The sequence below is a fragment of the Bos indicus x Bos taurus genome, chromosome 7 (assembly GCF_003369695.1).
Source record: "Bos indicus x Bos taurus breed Angus x Brahman F1 hybrid chromosome 7, Bos_hybrid_MaternalHap_v2.0, whole genome shotgun sequence".
NCBI lineage: Eukaryota > Metazoa > Chordata > Mammalia > Artiodactyla > Bovidae > Bos > Bos indicus x Bos taurus.
In genome coordinates, this window is record NC_040082.1 from 79,841,501 (window position 1) to 79,858,976 (window position 17,476).

Sequence of the window (17,476 nt, forward strand, 5' to 3'; positions counted from 1 at the left end):
AAAGGGGTTTTAATGAATTTTTTTGGGAAAAATAATGAAAAACTGCTTTTAGGAGGCTTGCAGCAATTAACACCCCCATCAACAGTACAAATACTCATCATCTTATCTCTCATTGAAGCAGTTTTCTTAGAACAGTGCTCAAGAGATGGAATTCTAGGGGACCCTCACAGCTTGAGCCCTGCAGGAAAAGCAATGGGATCGATCAAACCACTCCCGTTTGAACAGAGATTAGGTACACTCTGGTATAGCCAGGTATGTTACAACAAGAGCCACCAATAGGATTTTATTTTCCCATCCAGTTTAAGTATAGCCTGAATCTTCATCCCTATTATGTAAGTGGAAAAAAAAAAAAAAAAAAGATTCCTTTCTGTGGCAACTAGACGCCAATGAACTTTTTAAACATATTATATTGAGTAAAAAATGGGTGAATAATCAGCTCAAGTGTCTGGAATGTGGATGGGCATCACTTCTGTGCATTCTTATCACAAATTATCCAGTTGTGTTAATATTTTGAATTGCAAAACCTTTATTAATCTGTTCACTGGTGACATTAAAATGCATATATTTCTGTACATTAGTTTTTAAAAAGAACTTTAGGTTAAAAAATGTCTTTCAAAAATAACTGATTTATATAAAAAGTATTTAATATAGAGAATAAGCACCTTTCAAAGGTAAAAGTCCCTGTGACATAGATAATACTAATCAAATCTCCCTTTGAAAAGAATTTCTGTTTGAATACAAAATAATACACTTCTTGTCTCTTTCTTTTTCAAACAAACCTTCAGCATCACTCAATTTGGGGATCACACTTAATCCAGCAAGGTAATGATTGTGTGTCTGTTCTTCCAAAGAAGATACCAAATACAAAGTTTCTAGTTTAAAAATAGCACCACTGGAGGAAAGGGATAAGTCTTTTAAGTGCAAAGTCCCTAAACAAGTGATTTACCAAAATTCATGGTAATTAAATTTTGAGTGGTTGGTTGTTACAACCTTTCTGTAATCTGGAGTGGAAAACAGAATAAAGTTGAAAAACAAAGCAAAACAGTAACTTTGAAGAATCAGCCCATACACACACACACCCCTGCCAGACTGTGTTCTTTGCTGTCTGCCAGTTGCATCACCAGTCAGAGACCTCTACCACAAAGGGCGTTTTCACGTCTATCTTCCCGCTGTTGACAATGGAGCAGTCGGTGAATGGGCGGTCGTGCCCGTCAGTTGCCTGCAGTTCTATGGAGTGGACCACTGTCTGGTGAGAGAAAAGGAGACCCATGGATCACTTCTGAGCAGCAACTATGATGACCAAGAGGTAAAATCAATGTGAAGTCTGAGCCCTAGTGGGAAATAAGTTTTCATTTTTTATGATTACAAAAACCATGCAAGCTAACAATGGAAAACTTAGGAAATTGATATATAACAGTAAAATTTACCTACAAGCTTGCTGCTCAGAGGGCATATTTGTGTGTTTCCTCTCTTCTTTTTATTAGCAACCTAGCTCTAATAAAAGCTATTTCTATTTACTTGTTACAGCCCAACTTACGAGTTAACATGGAATTTGAGATAATTTCAGCTCCACTCTGTAAGAGGTCTAAGCAAAAGAAAATGAGCCAGAAAGCAGATTTAGTAATGGAGCCAGTTCTGGGTTGGCCCATTTTAAAGCTGACTCCAGTGATCTACATGCTGTACGTGTGTGTACCCAGTCACCTAGTTGTGTCTGACTCTTTGCAACCTGATGAACTGTATGTAGCCTGCCAGGCTCCTCTGTCCATGGGATTCTCCAGGCAAGAATACTGGGGTGGGTTGCCATTTCCTCCTCCTGGGGATATTCCTAATCCAGGAATTGAACCTGCATCTCTTGCGTCTCATCTCCTGCATTGATTGGCAGGCTGATTCTTTACCACTAGTGCCACCTGGGAAGCTGAATCTACAGGTTGAGTCTGATACTAATGTAATCTCTACCCCAAGGGCTTCCCTGGTGGCTCAGACAGTAAAGGATCTGCCTGCAATGCGGAAGACCTGGGTTCGATCCCTGGGTTGGAAAGATTCCCTGGAGAAGGGAATGCTACCCACTCCAGTATTCTGGCCTGAAGAATTCCATGGACTGTATAGTCCATGGGGTCACAAAGAATCAGACACAACTGAGTGACTTTCACTCACTACCCCACCGGTGGTATAAAGACCCCTTTCTCTACTCTGGATGGTTTCACAGCCCATGGACCACTCTATCTCATACAAGGCAAGGACTAAGCTGCAGCTGCTGCTGCTAAGTCGCTTCAGTCGTGTCCGACTCTCTGCGACCCCATAGACAGCAGCCCACCAGGCTCCCCCGTCCCTGGGATTCTCCAGGCAAGAACACTGGAGTGGGTTGCCATTTCCTTCTCCAATGCATGAAAGGGAAAAGTGAAAGTGAAATCACTCAGTGTGTCCAACTCTTAGCAACCCCATGGACTGCAGCCCACCAGGCTCCTCCGTCCATGGGATTTTCCAGGCAAGAGTACTGGAGTGGGGTGCCATATTTGACCACAATTTTTAACATGCTTGTTTGCAGGCCCACCTGTGAAGGTTCTGATTCTACAAGTCTGGGGTGAGGTCCAGTGTTAAGAAAACCACTTAGACAATCTCTGGAGGTTCAGGGGGTGGAAGTCAGGAGATTGTGAAAATTCCTTGAAACTGTATGACACACACACTTTCTTATTCTCCTTCTAAAGACAGTTTATAGTTTTCAATAGTTTCTCAAAGTATTATATGACTCATAAAATGTTCAGGACTCTTTGTCTAGGACCAGGAAGCAGATCTTCCAGGATGCATGCCAATAGTGGAGGGAGGTTAATACAGCAAACCAGGGCACCAAGACATAAGATCCAGAAGACTGGAAGGAAAACCATGACCAGAAGAAGGAAGCCCCAGATGCATACTCTTCATTTTTCTTACAGCCTAGCATTAAAGTGAAAGTGAAAGTGAAGTTGCTCAGTCATGTCCGACTCTTTGCAATCCCATGGACTGTAGCCTACCAGGCTCCTCTGTCTATGGAATTTTCCAGGCAAGAGCACTGGAGTAGGTTGCCATTTCCTTCTCCAGGTGAATCTTCCCAACCCAGGGATTGAACCCGGGTCTCCTGCATTGCAGGCAGATACTTTACCATCTGAGCCACAAGGGAAGCATTATGTTGTATTTAAAAATGCTCACTTGAATCAGTTTACATTTAAAATACTTGGAATCTGATTAGACTCAGCAGTCAAAACTCCAAACTGTTTTAACACATGCATGTCTATGTTTAGCTCATTTAAAAAGCAGTAAGAGGCTGGAGACTAGGATTCCTTGCTATTCGAGAATACATTCTTTTGAGGACACTGGCTCATGAAAATGTAGGCATGTCCTTCACTGTGACGGGACCTAAAGTGATATATTAAGTGACAGGTGTTTGCCCCATTTGCTTCTCATCCCGCTTGTTATTTAATCATTAAGTTTTGTCCAACTCTTTGGGACCCTGTGGACTGTAGCCCACCAGGCTTCTCTGTCCGTGGGATTTCCCAGGCAAGAACACTAGAGTGAGTTGCCATTTCCTTCTCCAGGGGATCTTCCCAACCAAGGGATCAAACCTGCATCTCTTGGACTGGCAGGCAGATTCTTTACTGCTGAGCCACCTCAGAAGCCCTATCCCACTTGCCAATGAGAATTATTTGACAGTTCTGGTTGAACACATCTTTGCCTTGTAAGGGAGGTTCTGAGTCAGCCAGCTCAGTACCTGCCCTTTAGTTGGGTAGAATCAGAATAACAGGTAGAAGTTGTGGAAAAACTACAGTGAGTGAGATTAGTTTATTTATGTTTGGATGAGTTTGCATGAAAACAATGAAATATGGCAGAGGGAAGGGACTCGAGGATGCTCCAGGGTTGTACTGGGCAGACCTTACAGCTGCCACTTGAGGAGCTGGAAGAGCATCTTTGGGCAGCTGCTAAGGAGGAGAAATGCAGGGAGTGGAAGGGAATGAGGATTTTAAGAATTCTTCCTGTGGATTATGAATTGGGCCCCTTTGATGTTCTTTGAGACACAGGAGCATAAATTTGAATTCTCTTTAGGAATTCTGGTGATTATACTGTGTGCCTCTGAAAGTGACTTATATCTGTACTGAACTACATGGGCTCAGGGTTTTAAAAATATTTTAAATTGTGGTAAGGAACACATGGAGAAGAAAATGGCAACCCACTCCAGTATTATTGCCTGGAAAATCCTATGGACACAAGAGCCTGGCAGGCTACAGTTCATGAGGTTGCAGAGAATCACACACGACTGAGCAACTGAGCACAAGAAATACATAACATATAATTACCAGCTTAGCCACTTCTAAGTGTAACTTTAAGTTCATTAGTTTAAGCATATTCACATTATTGTGCAACCAAATCTCCAGAGTTTTTTCATCTTGTAAAACTGAAGATTCATAGCTATGCTCATTGAACACCAGCTCCCCATTTCTTCATTCCCCAGCCCCTGGAAACCATCATCCTGCTTTATGTTCCCATGTACTTGACTACTTTAGATCCCTCATTTGAATGGAATCATACAGTCTTTTTGTGACAGGCTTACTTTACTTAGCAAGACATTCTCAAGATTTATCCATGTTCTAGCAAGTGACAGGATTTCCTTTCTAAGTTTAATGATATTTCATTGTACCTACAGGATTTCATTTGGTTACATTAAAATGGCTTTCCAATTATATCTAATAGTATGATAAATTAAGGACTCAACTTCTCCCCCAGCTTCTGCTCCAATACTCCTAACAATTAAAATACTGTGTGTGTGTGTGTGTGTGTGTGTTAAGTCGCTTCAGTCATGTCCGACTCTGTGAGCCTATGGAGTGTAGCCCCCCAGGCTGCTGTGTCCATGGGATTCTCCAGGCATGAACACTGGAGTGGGTTGCCATGCCCTTCTCTAGGGGATCTTCCCAACCCAGGGTCTGAACCCACATACCATATATACTTTATTCACCTTTGAAGAGGCCAGTCAGCATATAATTATGGCTCTCCAAGAAGCATAATTTGAGAGCAAATCACTAAGAGTACTTTCATTATAAAGCTTTGAATGAAGAAAAATAATATATCAAGTTACCATTCCATCGAGGACTTTTCCAAATACCACATGTTTGCCATCCAGCCAGGTGGGCTTGGTCAAGGTGATAAAGAACTGAGAGCCATTGGTGTCAGGCCCAGCATTGGCCATGCTGACCCACCCAATGCCATAATGCTTCAGTTTGAAGTTCTCATCTGGGAATGTCTCACCATAAATGCTTATACCTGGGTGAGACAAAACAAAAAGGGTAGAGTCAACAGATGTTTTACAAAAGTGAATTCTTCAAAGGCAAGTATAAGGTTTGAGTAGAACTGGTTAAGAGAACCCTATAGAAGAAGATGGGAATGAGGAAAAGATACAAGAGCAATTAAGCAGAAGATAAAATTTACTCCTTAAGGAAACAGAGCACCAGGGACCAAAAGACACAAACAAAAGCCTTAAGTATCACACAGGAAGGTAAGGTGCCCTCTGGCCTCAAACGAACACCCAAACCTTGACCAAGCAAGTCAGTGATTTCACTTTGAAATGAGAAGGAAGGGAAGGGCAGGATGGCATGGTAATGTCTGATGGAATGATGGGTAAGCCATCCTAGTGACCCCATCTCTGTCCTGAGGGTCAGGTCACTTGTCCTGGGTCACTCATACCTCAGCAGCCAAGCCAACTGCAATATACACTTAATATACACCCTTAGCCAATCCTCATAACAGTCCTATAGGATAGGTTCTCTCATTTCCATTGTGAACGGGAAAGTTATCAAACTTATCAAATGGGAGCTTATCAAACTTGAAAAAAGTAAAACTTGAACTTCTGGCTCCAACTCTGGTTCTCTAAGCACTTAGAGCCTTGGTACTAAGAAGAATAGTGCCAGCCTGGAAGTCATTAGGCTTGATGACTTCAGGGTACAGAGGGTGACAGCAACTGGGAGCAGCCAGGGAGCCAGCCTTGAGCCAGAGGCAGGCACAGGGGCTGGAGATCTAGCACAGCACATTTTCCCCATAAAACATCAGTTCAGACCATCTGCTCCATCCCCCAACCCTGAGTGCCTGTGACACCCAACTTTTGCACTGCAGGGCACCTTATCCATCAGTGGCCAACCTTAAAGTCCTGGCTCAGTTAGCTCTCATGTTATCTCCTTACTATGCAGTACTTGTGAAGGACCAGGCAAAAAAGTTCCTTAAGACTTGGCTCTTACATGGGCATTTTTCTTCATTTTATACAACCAAAACCTCTTCATAGCTAGCATAGTTAACTTTTCAAACAGGTTATCTAGAAAGTGTTGCCGTAGAGGAATACTAAGGACATTTTGTGAATCTTAAGGTGTACATCTTGGGATATACAGCTTCTAAATAATAACTGGATATTTTAACAACTTCACTCCTTTGTAACCCTTATTTTATATTTATCTGAGTAATTAATATTTAATAATTTAAGGAACCCTGCCTTTTTTTTTTCTTTTTGGTAGAAGAGGTCAAATATAATTCATCTTCCTAAGGAAAAAAAAAAAAAATCCAATCCTGGCTCAGTTAGAAGGACCAGAAGTGAATACCAAAGGTAAGCAATTTATAGCTGGTTGGTAAGTGACATACGAAGTAGCCTGGCAGGAAAGTTCTGCCTACAGAGAGGTCTAGGCTAAATTTAAATGATCCAAAAGGTCCTATCTCCAAAACTCAGAGAATTTTAATTCTGTACATGCCTGTGCATGTGCACACACGCACACACACACACATACACACACACAAGGCAGAGAGAGCAGAGAGAGAAAGAAAGACAAACAGAAGAGAGAACACAGGGAAGTTCCATCACCATTCCTGCCAGGGCCCAGGCAGGACGGCGGAGTGCCAGTCCTGAGGGGATCGGCACCGGAACTGCAGGCTTTTCCACCGGAGACCCAGCTCTGCAGCAGCCCCATTCAACCAAGTAACCTGAGCATGTTCCTCTGATCCAATCTACATGCCCATACCCAGCAGCATCTCCACCGGTGTCTTGGCAAATCCAAGCATTTAATGACAGCCATTTTGTTATTTTAAAAAACCATTGCAATAAACATAAAATTAACAATAGTATTTGAAAATGGCTTGTTTCTTTAAAACATTAGCCATTTACTATCTACCAAACCCAGTATTTGCTGAATTAAAAATCTTAAACCTGAAGTAAATAAAAATGCGGTGTAGTTCCATATTGTATGTATGTTCAGGAAAAGAACTCACTACATTTATGAGGAAAAGACAGACCAGGGAGCTGGGCAGCTGGAATCCTCAATGAGAAACAATAAGCTCAGATATATTTGAAATTCTGTAAACTGAATTATGGGTTCTTTATTGAATTCTAATGGTGTTGATAAAAATTAATTTATACTATAATTGTGACAAGTGGTCTATTAATTTTTTATTACTGCAAAAGCTGATGATAAAAAGAATTCTGAAAGAAGGAGGTAAATTCACCTGTGATCCTGCCACCTAAATACCAGTCTCATCATTCTGGCATGATGCTTCTGGACTCCCCCCCCAAACCCCCCACCCCCGCCGGCAAAATGCACTTCTGCAGCTGGCTGTCCCCCTCCAGGGCACACGGTTTCTCAGCCTACTTCTCCTTGCTATGACAGACATCTTTCCATATTGCTACCTACCAGGAGTCTAGGATTGTCATAACTGCAAAACAGCCTACTAAATGAATACATCTCCACTAAAGAAGGATAATGAACACCCAAGCAAAGACTGTTTAAAATTAGGAGGCCTCACTCATTCGCACCTACCAAGATTTTGTTAGATGAGGCCCCCCCAACCAAAAACTCTTTATCTTTCTGGAAGAATTAGTTTGTCTTTTTGACTTTGTTCCTTGAAGCTGGGAGTTCCATATGCTGGGCAAATATACCATCTTAGTCTTAGGTTTCACTTGGGTAAGCAGGAAAGGAAAAGTTTAAGAGACAACATTACCACCAGTGCCATCTCCCCGGGTGAAGTCTCCTCCTTGAATCATGAAATCTTTGATGACGCGATGAAATTTGCTTCCTTTATATCCATATCCTTTCTAAAGAGATTATGTCAATTGAATACACAAGCAGATATAACCCATACTGTAAGATAAACCCCAGTGTTTATCTGGAAATGACAAAATGAGAAAATTACACACAATATCTACAGAACTAAAGTAGGTACCTACAATAGTTTACTGACAGATATTTATCATTAGCTGACTGAAAAATAACTAACTATGGAAGTAAAATACTAACATGCACAAGTAAAAAGAAGTCTGCATTTTCACTTAATGACTTTCACTTTCTAGAACCTTGAGGAAACTGAGTGCTTAAAGAATACAGATTTTATAGAAAAACAAAGTAAAATATTATTAGATGTCTTGGGTTCATCTCATCTACTAATTTAATACTTATTTTCCCAGGTACAACTTTTTTTTTACATTTACATTTTTAAAAAGGTATTTGTTTTTAATTGGAGGATAATTGCTTTTCAATATTGTGTTGGTTTCTGCCATGCATCAACATGAATCAGCCATAGGTATACATGTGTGCCCTCCCTCTGGAACCTCCCTCCCACCTCCCACCTCATCCCACCCCTCTAGGTTGTCACAGAGCCCCAGTTTGAGTTCCCTGAGTCATGCAGCAAATTCCCACAGGTTATCTGTTTTACATATGGTAGTGTATATGTTTCCATACTATTCTCTCCATTCAACCCCCAGGATACATCTGTATGTTTGGCTTAAAAGGAGGAAGATTCAATTCTGTGCACAGTTAAAGGGGATAAAACTGAGACATACCTCTCCCGTTGCCAGAGCGACAAAATTTTCCACAGTCTTGGGCACGACTTTTCCAAAGAGGCCAATTACGATTCTGCCAACATCTTTATCTCCAATCCTCACGTCAAAGAAGACCTGCATGTGGTTGAAAGGCGGAACACAAGGTTACACTGTGGAAAAGCCACAGTACAAGGTGAGTGCATGTGACAGTCTGAGAACGGACCCACGTGTGAGGCCCCGGCCACCAGCGTTTTATAAAGGAGGGGGTGAAGGAGCAAGAGATAAGGGAGTTCTGAAACCATCTTTGTGGGTGCATTTCCCTCGCAAATATTCATTCACCAAACCATTATGGAGCACCATCACTGAGTCAGACACTGTGCTAAGAACTGGGTTTAAAGTTGGACTCAGTACTGTCAGAATGAGCCAGTAACGTCTTCAAGAATTCCTCTCCCCCAGGTACCCCAGACACTGCTGTCGCCTCATTTCCTAGCTCTGTGGACAAAGCTAGGGGTTGAGAGTGGAGACTACTGCTCTTCTGAAAGGTGATGCTCTCCAGTCTTGGCAGGAGAAAAAAAAACTGGTGAGGAAATAAATAGTCTAACCGTCCAGATTTATTTTTTTGTAACTTCGAGCAGCACCAAATTCCCAATGAATTCTCAATAGATGTCTGTTGTCAAGGGGGCTGTGAAAGATGATCAAAACACACAGCCCTGCTCCAAAAGGCCTGCCAGTCGCGTCCAAACACACTAAGACATGCGGGCCTCTGCTGCGTCCTAAGCACAGCAAACATCGCACGCTGGTCCTGACAGAACCATTTACCCCGTACACTTAAGACACCGAATCCGGTCCTCAGGCTCCCAAAGTTGCCCAAGTAGAATGTGCCCTTTCTCTGTCACAGCATTTTAAAACAGAAGAGAGCAAGCACAACTCCAGAAGTCAGTCACTTCTTTCTTTGCAGATAAGCCTTAAAAGTTCTCTTGGACTTTTTTTTAACTGTTTCACCTAAAACGCAATTATATACGTTCTGCTTCACAAATCACTGTGTTAAGATAATTTCGAGACAGAACGTTTGAAAAGGCCGCAGAGTCGAAGGGCATTCTGTTAGCAAGTTTAGATTATATGAACCAATTCACTATTTGAATGGGTAAAAAAAAAGACATTCAAGAGATGGCTTTAAAAAAATTTAAGAAGGTGTCAAAGAGAAAAGATGTCATACAGTTTGGAAAAATCGCAAAGTAAAGACTGTCAAGCTTTAGTTCAAGACAAGAGCCTCTGCCAATACATCAGGACGTCTGTCACAGAAAGATGTGATATTTAGTGTTCCATATGGCATTTTGCAATTTTACATGGCCAGAGCTACAAAAAACTATTATTTACGTGGTAAAAGTTTAGAGAATGCATAAAAGACCAGGCCCTTGAGATTGGGCAGTGCAGTGAAGGAGGAAGATTCAGGAAGCTCTATTAATGCCCACAAGAGCCTGGCATGCGGCCTGGGTCAAAGAAGCAGTTCTCCAAAGGGATTTCCAAACCAAGGAGTAAATTCAGTAACAGGCAATAATGAAGAGGCTCCAAGACAAGAACTGGGTATGTAATCCATAAGGAAGCACCACATAAGCCTGCCAGACTTTTAAAATAAAGAAGAGAAAAGAAAGCCTGTGAACATTTCAACAGCAAAGAGAATAAAATATGGGAGGACAGCATGAAAAGATGAAGAAAAAGTGTCTGTGTCACCCAGCGTAACTCTCCAATAACCATCTTGTTTTCCTACATGCGGCCTAGCACACGTATTAATACAATGTTTTTTCCCAAACCACAGCGTCCTTCAACTTCTTGCATGATGGCATGAAAATACAGCAGAGTTTCCCTAACTCTAATGGAAACGATAAAATCAAATCTTTTTAAATACTTGTCAAAGATCTCTGCAGAAGGCATTGTAAGGGTACAAGTGGAGGAAGTCCCTGTCCTCAGGGAGATTATGGAGAGAGACAGGCCAAGTACATGAACAGCCATAGCACAAGGCTGCAGGTGACAAGGACCCCAAGAACACTGAATACTAGTGTGCTGGAGGGATGCTGAGGGCTGAGGGAAGGCATCCAGACAGAGGTGTGATGGGATGCCAGCCTGGAAGGAGGGGAGCAGCCTCCTGGGACAAGAATGGGCACAAACCCCACCTGGCAGTTCTTTCTGGAACCAAAGCACTGAGGCAGGAAAAGGGATCCATGTGCAGAGAAACAACACAACCCTTCTGACCACAACCAGCTGGGAAGGAAGACTCTCACCCATTTCAGAAGGCGGAGGAAGGATCTGGCTAAGAGTTCCAAGTTTTGTTAGGCAATACTAGGAACATGAAAGACAGAATTTCAATTTGAAGCTGCATTCACTTGGACTGCCATTTGTCATGAATGTGGCTCTCTCTGTCTAGGCAATTTCTACCTGAAGGGGTGGAAATGGCATTTTTAGATCCCCAGTGCCCAGCACAGTGTCAGCTGAAGCAGGTACTAAAAAAAAAAAAAAAGTCAGGCAATACTGAATGAAGACCAGGGCACACGCACACCTAAACAGAGGGTAAGGTGGGCCTGGGGTGGCTGCCAGGCAAACCCTCGTACCCTGAGATTGTCTCTGACTTTGCTACCTGTCCTTGGGAACAGGCCCTGTGAAAGGGATGAGGCTGCAAAGTCCCACAGAAGAGGAAGCACAGAGATAGTCACTGTGATGGGAAGTCAAGCTTTACAAGAAGGTATGTACAGATAAAATGTCATGGTTAGAGGTGGTGATTATCTGTGGATATCAGAGCAGGCTTCCTGGAAAAGATGGCGCTTAAATTCCACATTGCACTTCAAGAGCTGGCCCCTTGGTCCCTCCTTTTTTCCCTTGAGGCTGCCCTTGAAAGTCATTTGAAAATTATGGGCACTAGAGGGTGGGAGCCTGGTGGAATGCAGTCTGTGGGGTCGCTGAGTGTCGGACACGATTGAGTGACTTCACTTTCTTGCATTGGAGAAGGAAATGGCAACCCACTCCAGTATTCTTGCCTGGAGAATCCCAGGGATGGGGGAGCCTGGTGGGCTGCCGTCTATGGGGTTGCGCAGAGTCAGACATGACTAAAGTGACTTAGCAGCAGCAGCAGCAGAGGGTGGGAAGAGATAGGGGAAGAGGCAAGAGGACCTCACAGAGCCTGCCCCAAACCCTTGTAGGGTTAACTGTGCTTCCATTTCCAAAGTAACTGGGGAAGACACCCAAGTGCTGGAGCCTCGAGGTCAAGGAAACTGTTCTCAAACCAGCTCCACCACTTATTGGCCATGGGACCTTGGGCAACTCCAAGCCCCTGCTCATCTGTACCTGCCCTGCTGCAGGAGGATTAATAAGATAACACAAATAACACTAACAGTTGACCTCTTAAATCAGGAACTTCAATCAGGGCTAAGCACTTTACCTGCTCTATCACATCTAATATGCCAGCAAGTATTATTTCTATTTCCACTTACAGAGGAGGAGCCTCAGGCATTCTTGGTAACTTGTTATTACCTCAGGTGAAGCCTCTTAGCCACTCTGAGAACTGCAGAAAGTGACAGCAACCTGTGACTTGAGCACAGCTGCAAAGATGGCAGCATTATTTTCTACACTCTCAGGTGCCTGATGCTGTACAGAGCCCATGGCATCTGCTGGAAAATGCAAGGGTGCAAATGCCAACTGGGTGGATTTTGAGACCAGTGAGTCTCCCAGACTGGGCAGGAGGCTGAGGTGGTGGCTGGCAGCAAGATTCACAGACAAGAAAGGGCCCTGGGAGGGACAGCACTTCATATCTCTCATTTACAGATTCTTGTTTTCAAACACTATCAGAGGAAAAGCTGAAGACTGCTGGGGAAAACATACAATACACTAGAGTGATGGCCAATTCATCTACTTGTCCACGCTCAGAGAAATCATTTTGAATATTTCCACTTCCCAGCGGAGTAGTTGTCTTAAAATGCCCCCACTGAAAAAGTAATTCAGCAGAGTCGAATCTGTGGCAGGACGTGCCTGCACAGTGAGTTTTTAGAACTTAATGACAAATGGGGTGGGGAAAAAAAGGAGATAGTGTTAAGTGACTATTCCAAACCTAGAGGGCATGAAAACTCACTCAGTGAATGCACCCTGGCTAAGAAGCCCCACTCTTCTTCCCCTCTCCCTGAGGTTCCCAACCATAGTTCGTTTATCACCCCGGCAGCAGGGCCTTCCTGTTCACTCTTCACTCTTAGGCTACATCAGGTATTGGGCTGTACCTCTCCTGCCCGTGTCCTCCCCGCTCCTCTGGTGGGGTCTGCACTGGAGGAGCACTGCTGAAGCACCCAATACTGTCATTTCTTCTGGCAGACAGGGGACCGATTGTTAAGACCACCTGCAGCTGCTCCTTCTTCCAGATTCTAAGACACTCCTGCCAGGGGGTTTTCGAGAAGTGGTGATCAAGGGCACCAAATCACTCCTTTCCTCCCTCTGTCTCTCCAGGCATCTTCTAACCTTGGGTAAACGTGCTGAGAAAAGACCCGAAGCTCTAAGGAGGCAGTCTAAGGCAGATCTCCACCCCACCACCTCCCATCGAGATTGAAAGGCTGGCCTCAGTCATGCAGGGGCCTCCTGGGCCTCGCTCAGCAGCATCCCAAGCCCTGTGTCTACTCCCCAGTCTGAAAAGCGCACCTCTCCCTCCCTGGCGGGGATTGATGGTGGTTCCTAAACACGAAAGGGAGGACAGTCCTTGGTTAAGCAAGGCCACGTAACGCCTACCCTACCCCAAGCGACAGGGGCTGGACCTGGGGCTCTGAGAGGCCGGGTGACATCCGCGGGGGCGGCCCAGCTCCAACCCCTCCTCTCGCAGCGCGCCTCCTTCGCCCTCCTGCATTCTTCCTGCTTCGATTCCCAAGTCCCCGCCAAGCCGAAGGAAGTCCTCGGCTGTCTCCTCCCTAGAGAACGGGCTCACCGGTTCCGGAAGCTTCTCCCAGCTCGCGGGCTGGTGGCCACGTCGGATCACCAGCCCAGGAGATGACGCTCAGACAGTCCGCGGCGGGGGGTGCGCTCGGCCTAGCGCCCCTAAAGTCTCCCAGGAGAGCGAGGGCGCCCCCGCCTCACGCGCGCGCGGGGACCCCCACCACTACCACCTAGCCCCGCGGCCGCCTCCCATCCTCTGCGCCTGGGAAGCCCCCTGATCGCCGCCCCTGACCCTGAGGTTCCAGTCCCCAAAGCTCCCCCATCCCCCCGGGCGGCACGAGGAGAACTTGCTGCCCGCTGCCCGGTCACCTTGGCCGTCACCGAGGGGCCTCGCTTGCGGAAGCCCGAGGCTCCCGCGGACGGTACGAGGGCGCTGAGCCCCACGCAAAGCACGAGAGGTAGCAGCGGCCGGAGACCCGGGCCCATGATGAGCGGTGGCGGTGGAGGTGGAGGCAGCGGCTGGGGCGCGACCGCAGACTCCTGGACTGCCGGCGGGACTCCCGGCCCGCTGCGCCTGCGCGCTCCCGGCTCGAGGGGCGGGGGTGATGGAGACGCGGCGATCCGGGCAGGCCCGGAACCTCGGGCGCCTCCTCCCAGGTTCAGCCCAGCGACCCGAGCTAGGGACTCGGAGAGGCGCTCCGCGGAGCGCGGAGCCGAGTCCAACCGCCGCGCGGGTGGAGGGTGCACTGGGCGCGGGCATCCGGAGCAAGCCGGCGCTGCTCGGATGATGCCTGATAGGTCCGGACCCGTGAGTTGAGGGATGCAGACTGGGGCATCGCCGGGAACTTACAGCGTAGACGCGTATTAAACCTGATGGAAAGTCGAGGGCTCTCCGGGCTCCGGGTCATCCTGGCATCTTGCTTGCCGCGACGGGTCCCCCTCTGTGACCGCAGCTGCCGTTGGAGCCGAGCAACCTCTGCCAAGCCTGCCAGGTTCCAATGTTCCATCAGAGGCTTTAGCTAAGTTCTGGACTTCTCTCAGAACTCTTGAGACCCTGGGTGTTTCTACTCGATTACACAGGACGAATGACCTCTAATTGAGATGATTCAAATTGGGGATATACTTTTTACAAACTTAAAAATTATGTTTAGAAATTAATGACATGGGGAAATACTCATATTTTTAAATGAAAAACTCATGTTGCAAAATCGGACCTCGATTGTGTAAATGTATAAAGGCATTTTAAAAACGGAAAGAAATGTACCAAAATATTTACAGAAGCTATGGTGATAGGATAATAGGTTTTTGTTTTCTTTGCAATTTTCTGATTTCCCAGATGTTCTACATTGAACATGTAAGTATTTTATAATCAGGAAAACGTTTTAAAACTCAATGCTGTTTGCCTTAGGACTTCAAAGAACTTTTTAAATGTAATACAGCCAAAATTAACTACAAATTAATGATAGTTTTCTCTTGGTTTTCTTAGGGGCTAGTGCCATGACTTTCAAGCCAAGATTTTCCTTGGGTAAGCACATAGGATTCCTATGTGTAACTAAATGTAGGTCTAAAATTACACTGGAACCATTTATTATGTATACAAAGGGTAACCACCACGTTTGAAGGCTGGGCAGAACACTTGTGAGCTATTTTGGTATTTCAGTCCAGTGAAGGGTCTAATGGCTTTCCTCATCACTCTCACCCCCCAATGAAGAAAGAATCTCCCTTTTGTAGCAAGCTAAGGGTATCAGAGGGCTTATGCCTGTACTTATTTCTCCTGATTCAGATCTAGTACAATGTCAGGTATATAGTGATTTCTCAACAAATATTTATTCAGTAAGTGAATTTTTATATTGGGAAGATTAATACAAATAAAGAGAAGTGAACAAAATGTACATGTACAAATCAACAAATTATCAAAAAGCAAATAAGCTAGAACCCCACATATCTAAAGAAATGAAATATTCACTAGCTCTCTAGAAACTCCTCTTGTGTTCACTTGCAGTTGCTAACACTTTCTTCTCCCTAAATTAACCACTATCCTGACGACTTTCAATAAGGTTTAGTTTTAACTTTGTGTGACTACAATCTTCTGTGTTCTTTTTGCTGAAATTTATGAAATTCATCCATGATTTTGTGTGTAGCTATTTTGATGCATAGGACAAGCTAGGGGCTGAAATTTTTTCCATACGAATTCCATTGTCTCAGCATAATTTATTGAAAAGTGACTTCTTATTGCTCTGTAATGCTACTTCTGTCATGGAATAAATGTCCCTACATGTATGGGTCTGGCGTGCTCCCGCTTTTGTGTCCCATTGATGTATTTGTCTATCTTCATGCCAGCACTACATTGTCTTAATGAAAATAGTCTTATAATAAGTCTTCATAGTTAGTAGTAGAAGTCGTCTTACTTCGTACAATAGATTTCTGGCTATTCTTGATCCTTTCTGTGTTCATATAAACTTGAAAATCAGCTTGTCAGTTTCCATAAAGTGGGATTTTAATTGGGTTTGCATTGCATGTATATCCTTTTGGAGAGACTTGGCATACTTGTAATATTGTGTCTTCCATTCATGAACATGGCATAGTCCTCCATTTATTTCCCTCTTCTTTAATTTCTCTCAATATGATTTCATAGTTGTCTGTCTAAAAACCTTATACATATAATGTTAAGTTGATTTCAAGGTATTTGGTCTTTGTTTTGTTTTTTGCTATTGTAAATTATATCTTTTTAACGTTTATTTACCTGTTTGTTAGTATTATATCATAGTGAAATAAATTGTGTATATTAATCTTGAATAGGCTAGTTTGTTAAATTTATTAATTACAATATTTATCTGTGAATTATTTAGGATTTTCTATATAGACAACTATATTATTCATAAATAATAACAGTTTTATTCCTTCCTTTCTAATCTTTATACCTTTTATTTCTTTTTCTTGCCACCAGGACCTTGAGTACAAAAAGAAGTGACTATAGGATGAGTCATTGTTTGGGGGTTAAATTTTGCCCCCAAATGGGTACATCAAAGTCAGAAACCCCGGTATCTGTGAATGTGACCCTATTTCCAAATAGGGTTTTTTTTGGTTTTTTTTTTTTTTGCGGATGTAATCAAGTTGACATCCTATTGAAGTAGGTTATGTGACTAGTGTCCGTGTAAAAAGAGGAGAGACAAAGAAACCATACCCCCAGGGGAAACACCATGTGAAGACAGAGAAAGAGATTGGAGTGGTACATCTGAGTCAAGAAATGCCCGGGATAGCTGGCACCACCGGAAGCTAAGAAGAGGCCAGGAAGGACCCTCCCGTAAGGAGAGCGTGGCCCTCTCAGCACCAAATTGCGGACATCTAGCCTCCAGAACTGTGAGACAATACATTTTTGTTGTTTTAAATGATCTCAGTTTGTGGTACTTTGTTATGGCAAGTCTAGGAAACTAATAATACACTTGTCTGTCCTAATGCCAGAGGAAAAGCTTTCAATATTTTACCATTAAGTCTGATATTTGCTGAATATTCTTTTAACTGAGGATATCCTCTTTCAGCTTAAGAGAATTCCTTTTTAGTTCTGATTCGTTAAAAGGTTTTGTCACGAATTTGATCAACTGAAAGCATGTACTGAAAGCAACCAGAAATAATCACATGATTTTCCCTTACTCTGTTCATGTGAATTGCATTGATTTTCAAATCTTCAGCCATCCTTGCTTTCAGGAGTACACCCAATATGTATTAACCTTTTTTTTATATTGCTGTATATGTATATAAAGCAAA

The 17,476-nt window shown here is 43.8% G+C and overlaps 1 protein-coding gene and 1 long non-coding RNA gene across 3 annotated transcripts; one reads left to right on the forward strand and one right to left on the reverse strand.

The window, feature by feature from the left end:
• Window positions 1-502: 502 nt before the first annotated feature.
• PPIC (peptidylprolyl isomerase C) lies at window positions 503-14,281 on the reverse strand. The gene is made up of 5 exons (XM_027546976.1): window positions 14,081-14,281; window positions 8,834-8,947; window positions 7,996-8,089; window positions 5,102-5,286; window positions 503-1,246 (listed from the first exon to the last, which is right to left on the reverse strand). Exons 1-5 carry the CDS (start codon window positions 14,195-14,197, stop codon window positions 1,118-1,120), a joined length of 639 nt encoding a protein of 212 aa, XP_027402777.1. The 5' UTR covers window positions 14,198-14,281; the 3' UTR covers window positions 503-1,117.
• Window positions 8,914-14,086, forward strand: LOC113895593. Of its 2 annotated transcripts, XR_003511882.1 has the most exons (4): window positions 8,914-9,005; window positions 9,269-9,392; window positions 11,461-11,549; window positions 13,295-14,086. It is a non-coding gene; the product is annotated as an uncharacterized LOC113895593 (long non-coding RNA). The 2 variants fall into 2 exon arrangements; XR_003511883.1 differs by lacking the exon at window positions 9,269-9,392 and having other exon boundaries at window positions 8,918-9,005.
• Window positions 14,282-17,476: the final 3,195 nt, after the last annotated feature.

Coding starts and splice junctions, on each gene's coding strand:
- PPIC (XM_027546976.1), bottom strand. CDS start 14,197: ATGGGCCCGGGTCTCCGGCCGCTGCTACCTCTCGTGCTTTGCGTGGGG. Junction 8,948..14,080: donor GCCCCTCGGTGACGGCCAAG/GTGACCGGGCAG, acceptor AACCACATGCAG/GTCTTCTTTGACGTGAGGAT. Junction 8,090..8,833: donor TCGCTCTGGCAACGGGAGAG/GTATGTCTCAGT, acceptor TAATCTCTTTAG/AAAGGATATGGATATAAAGG.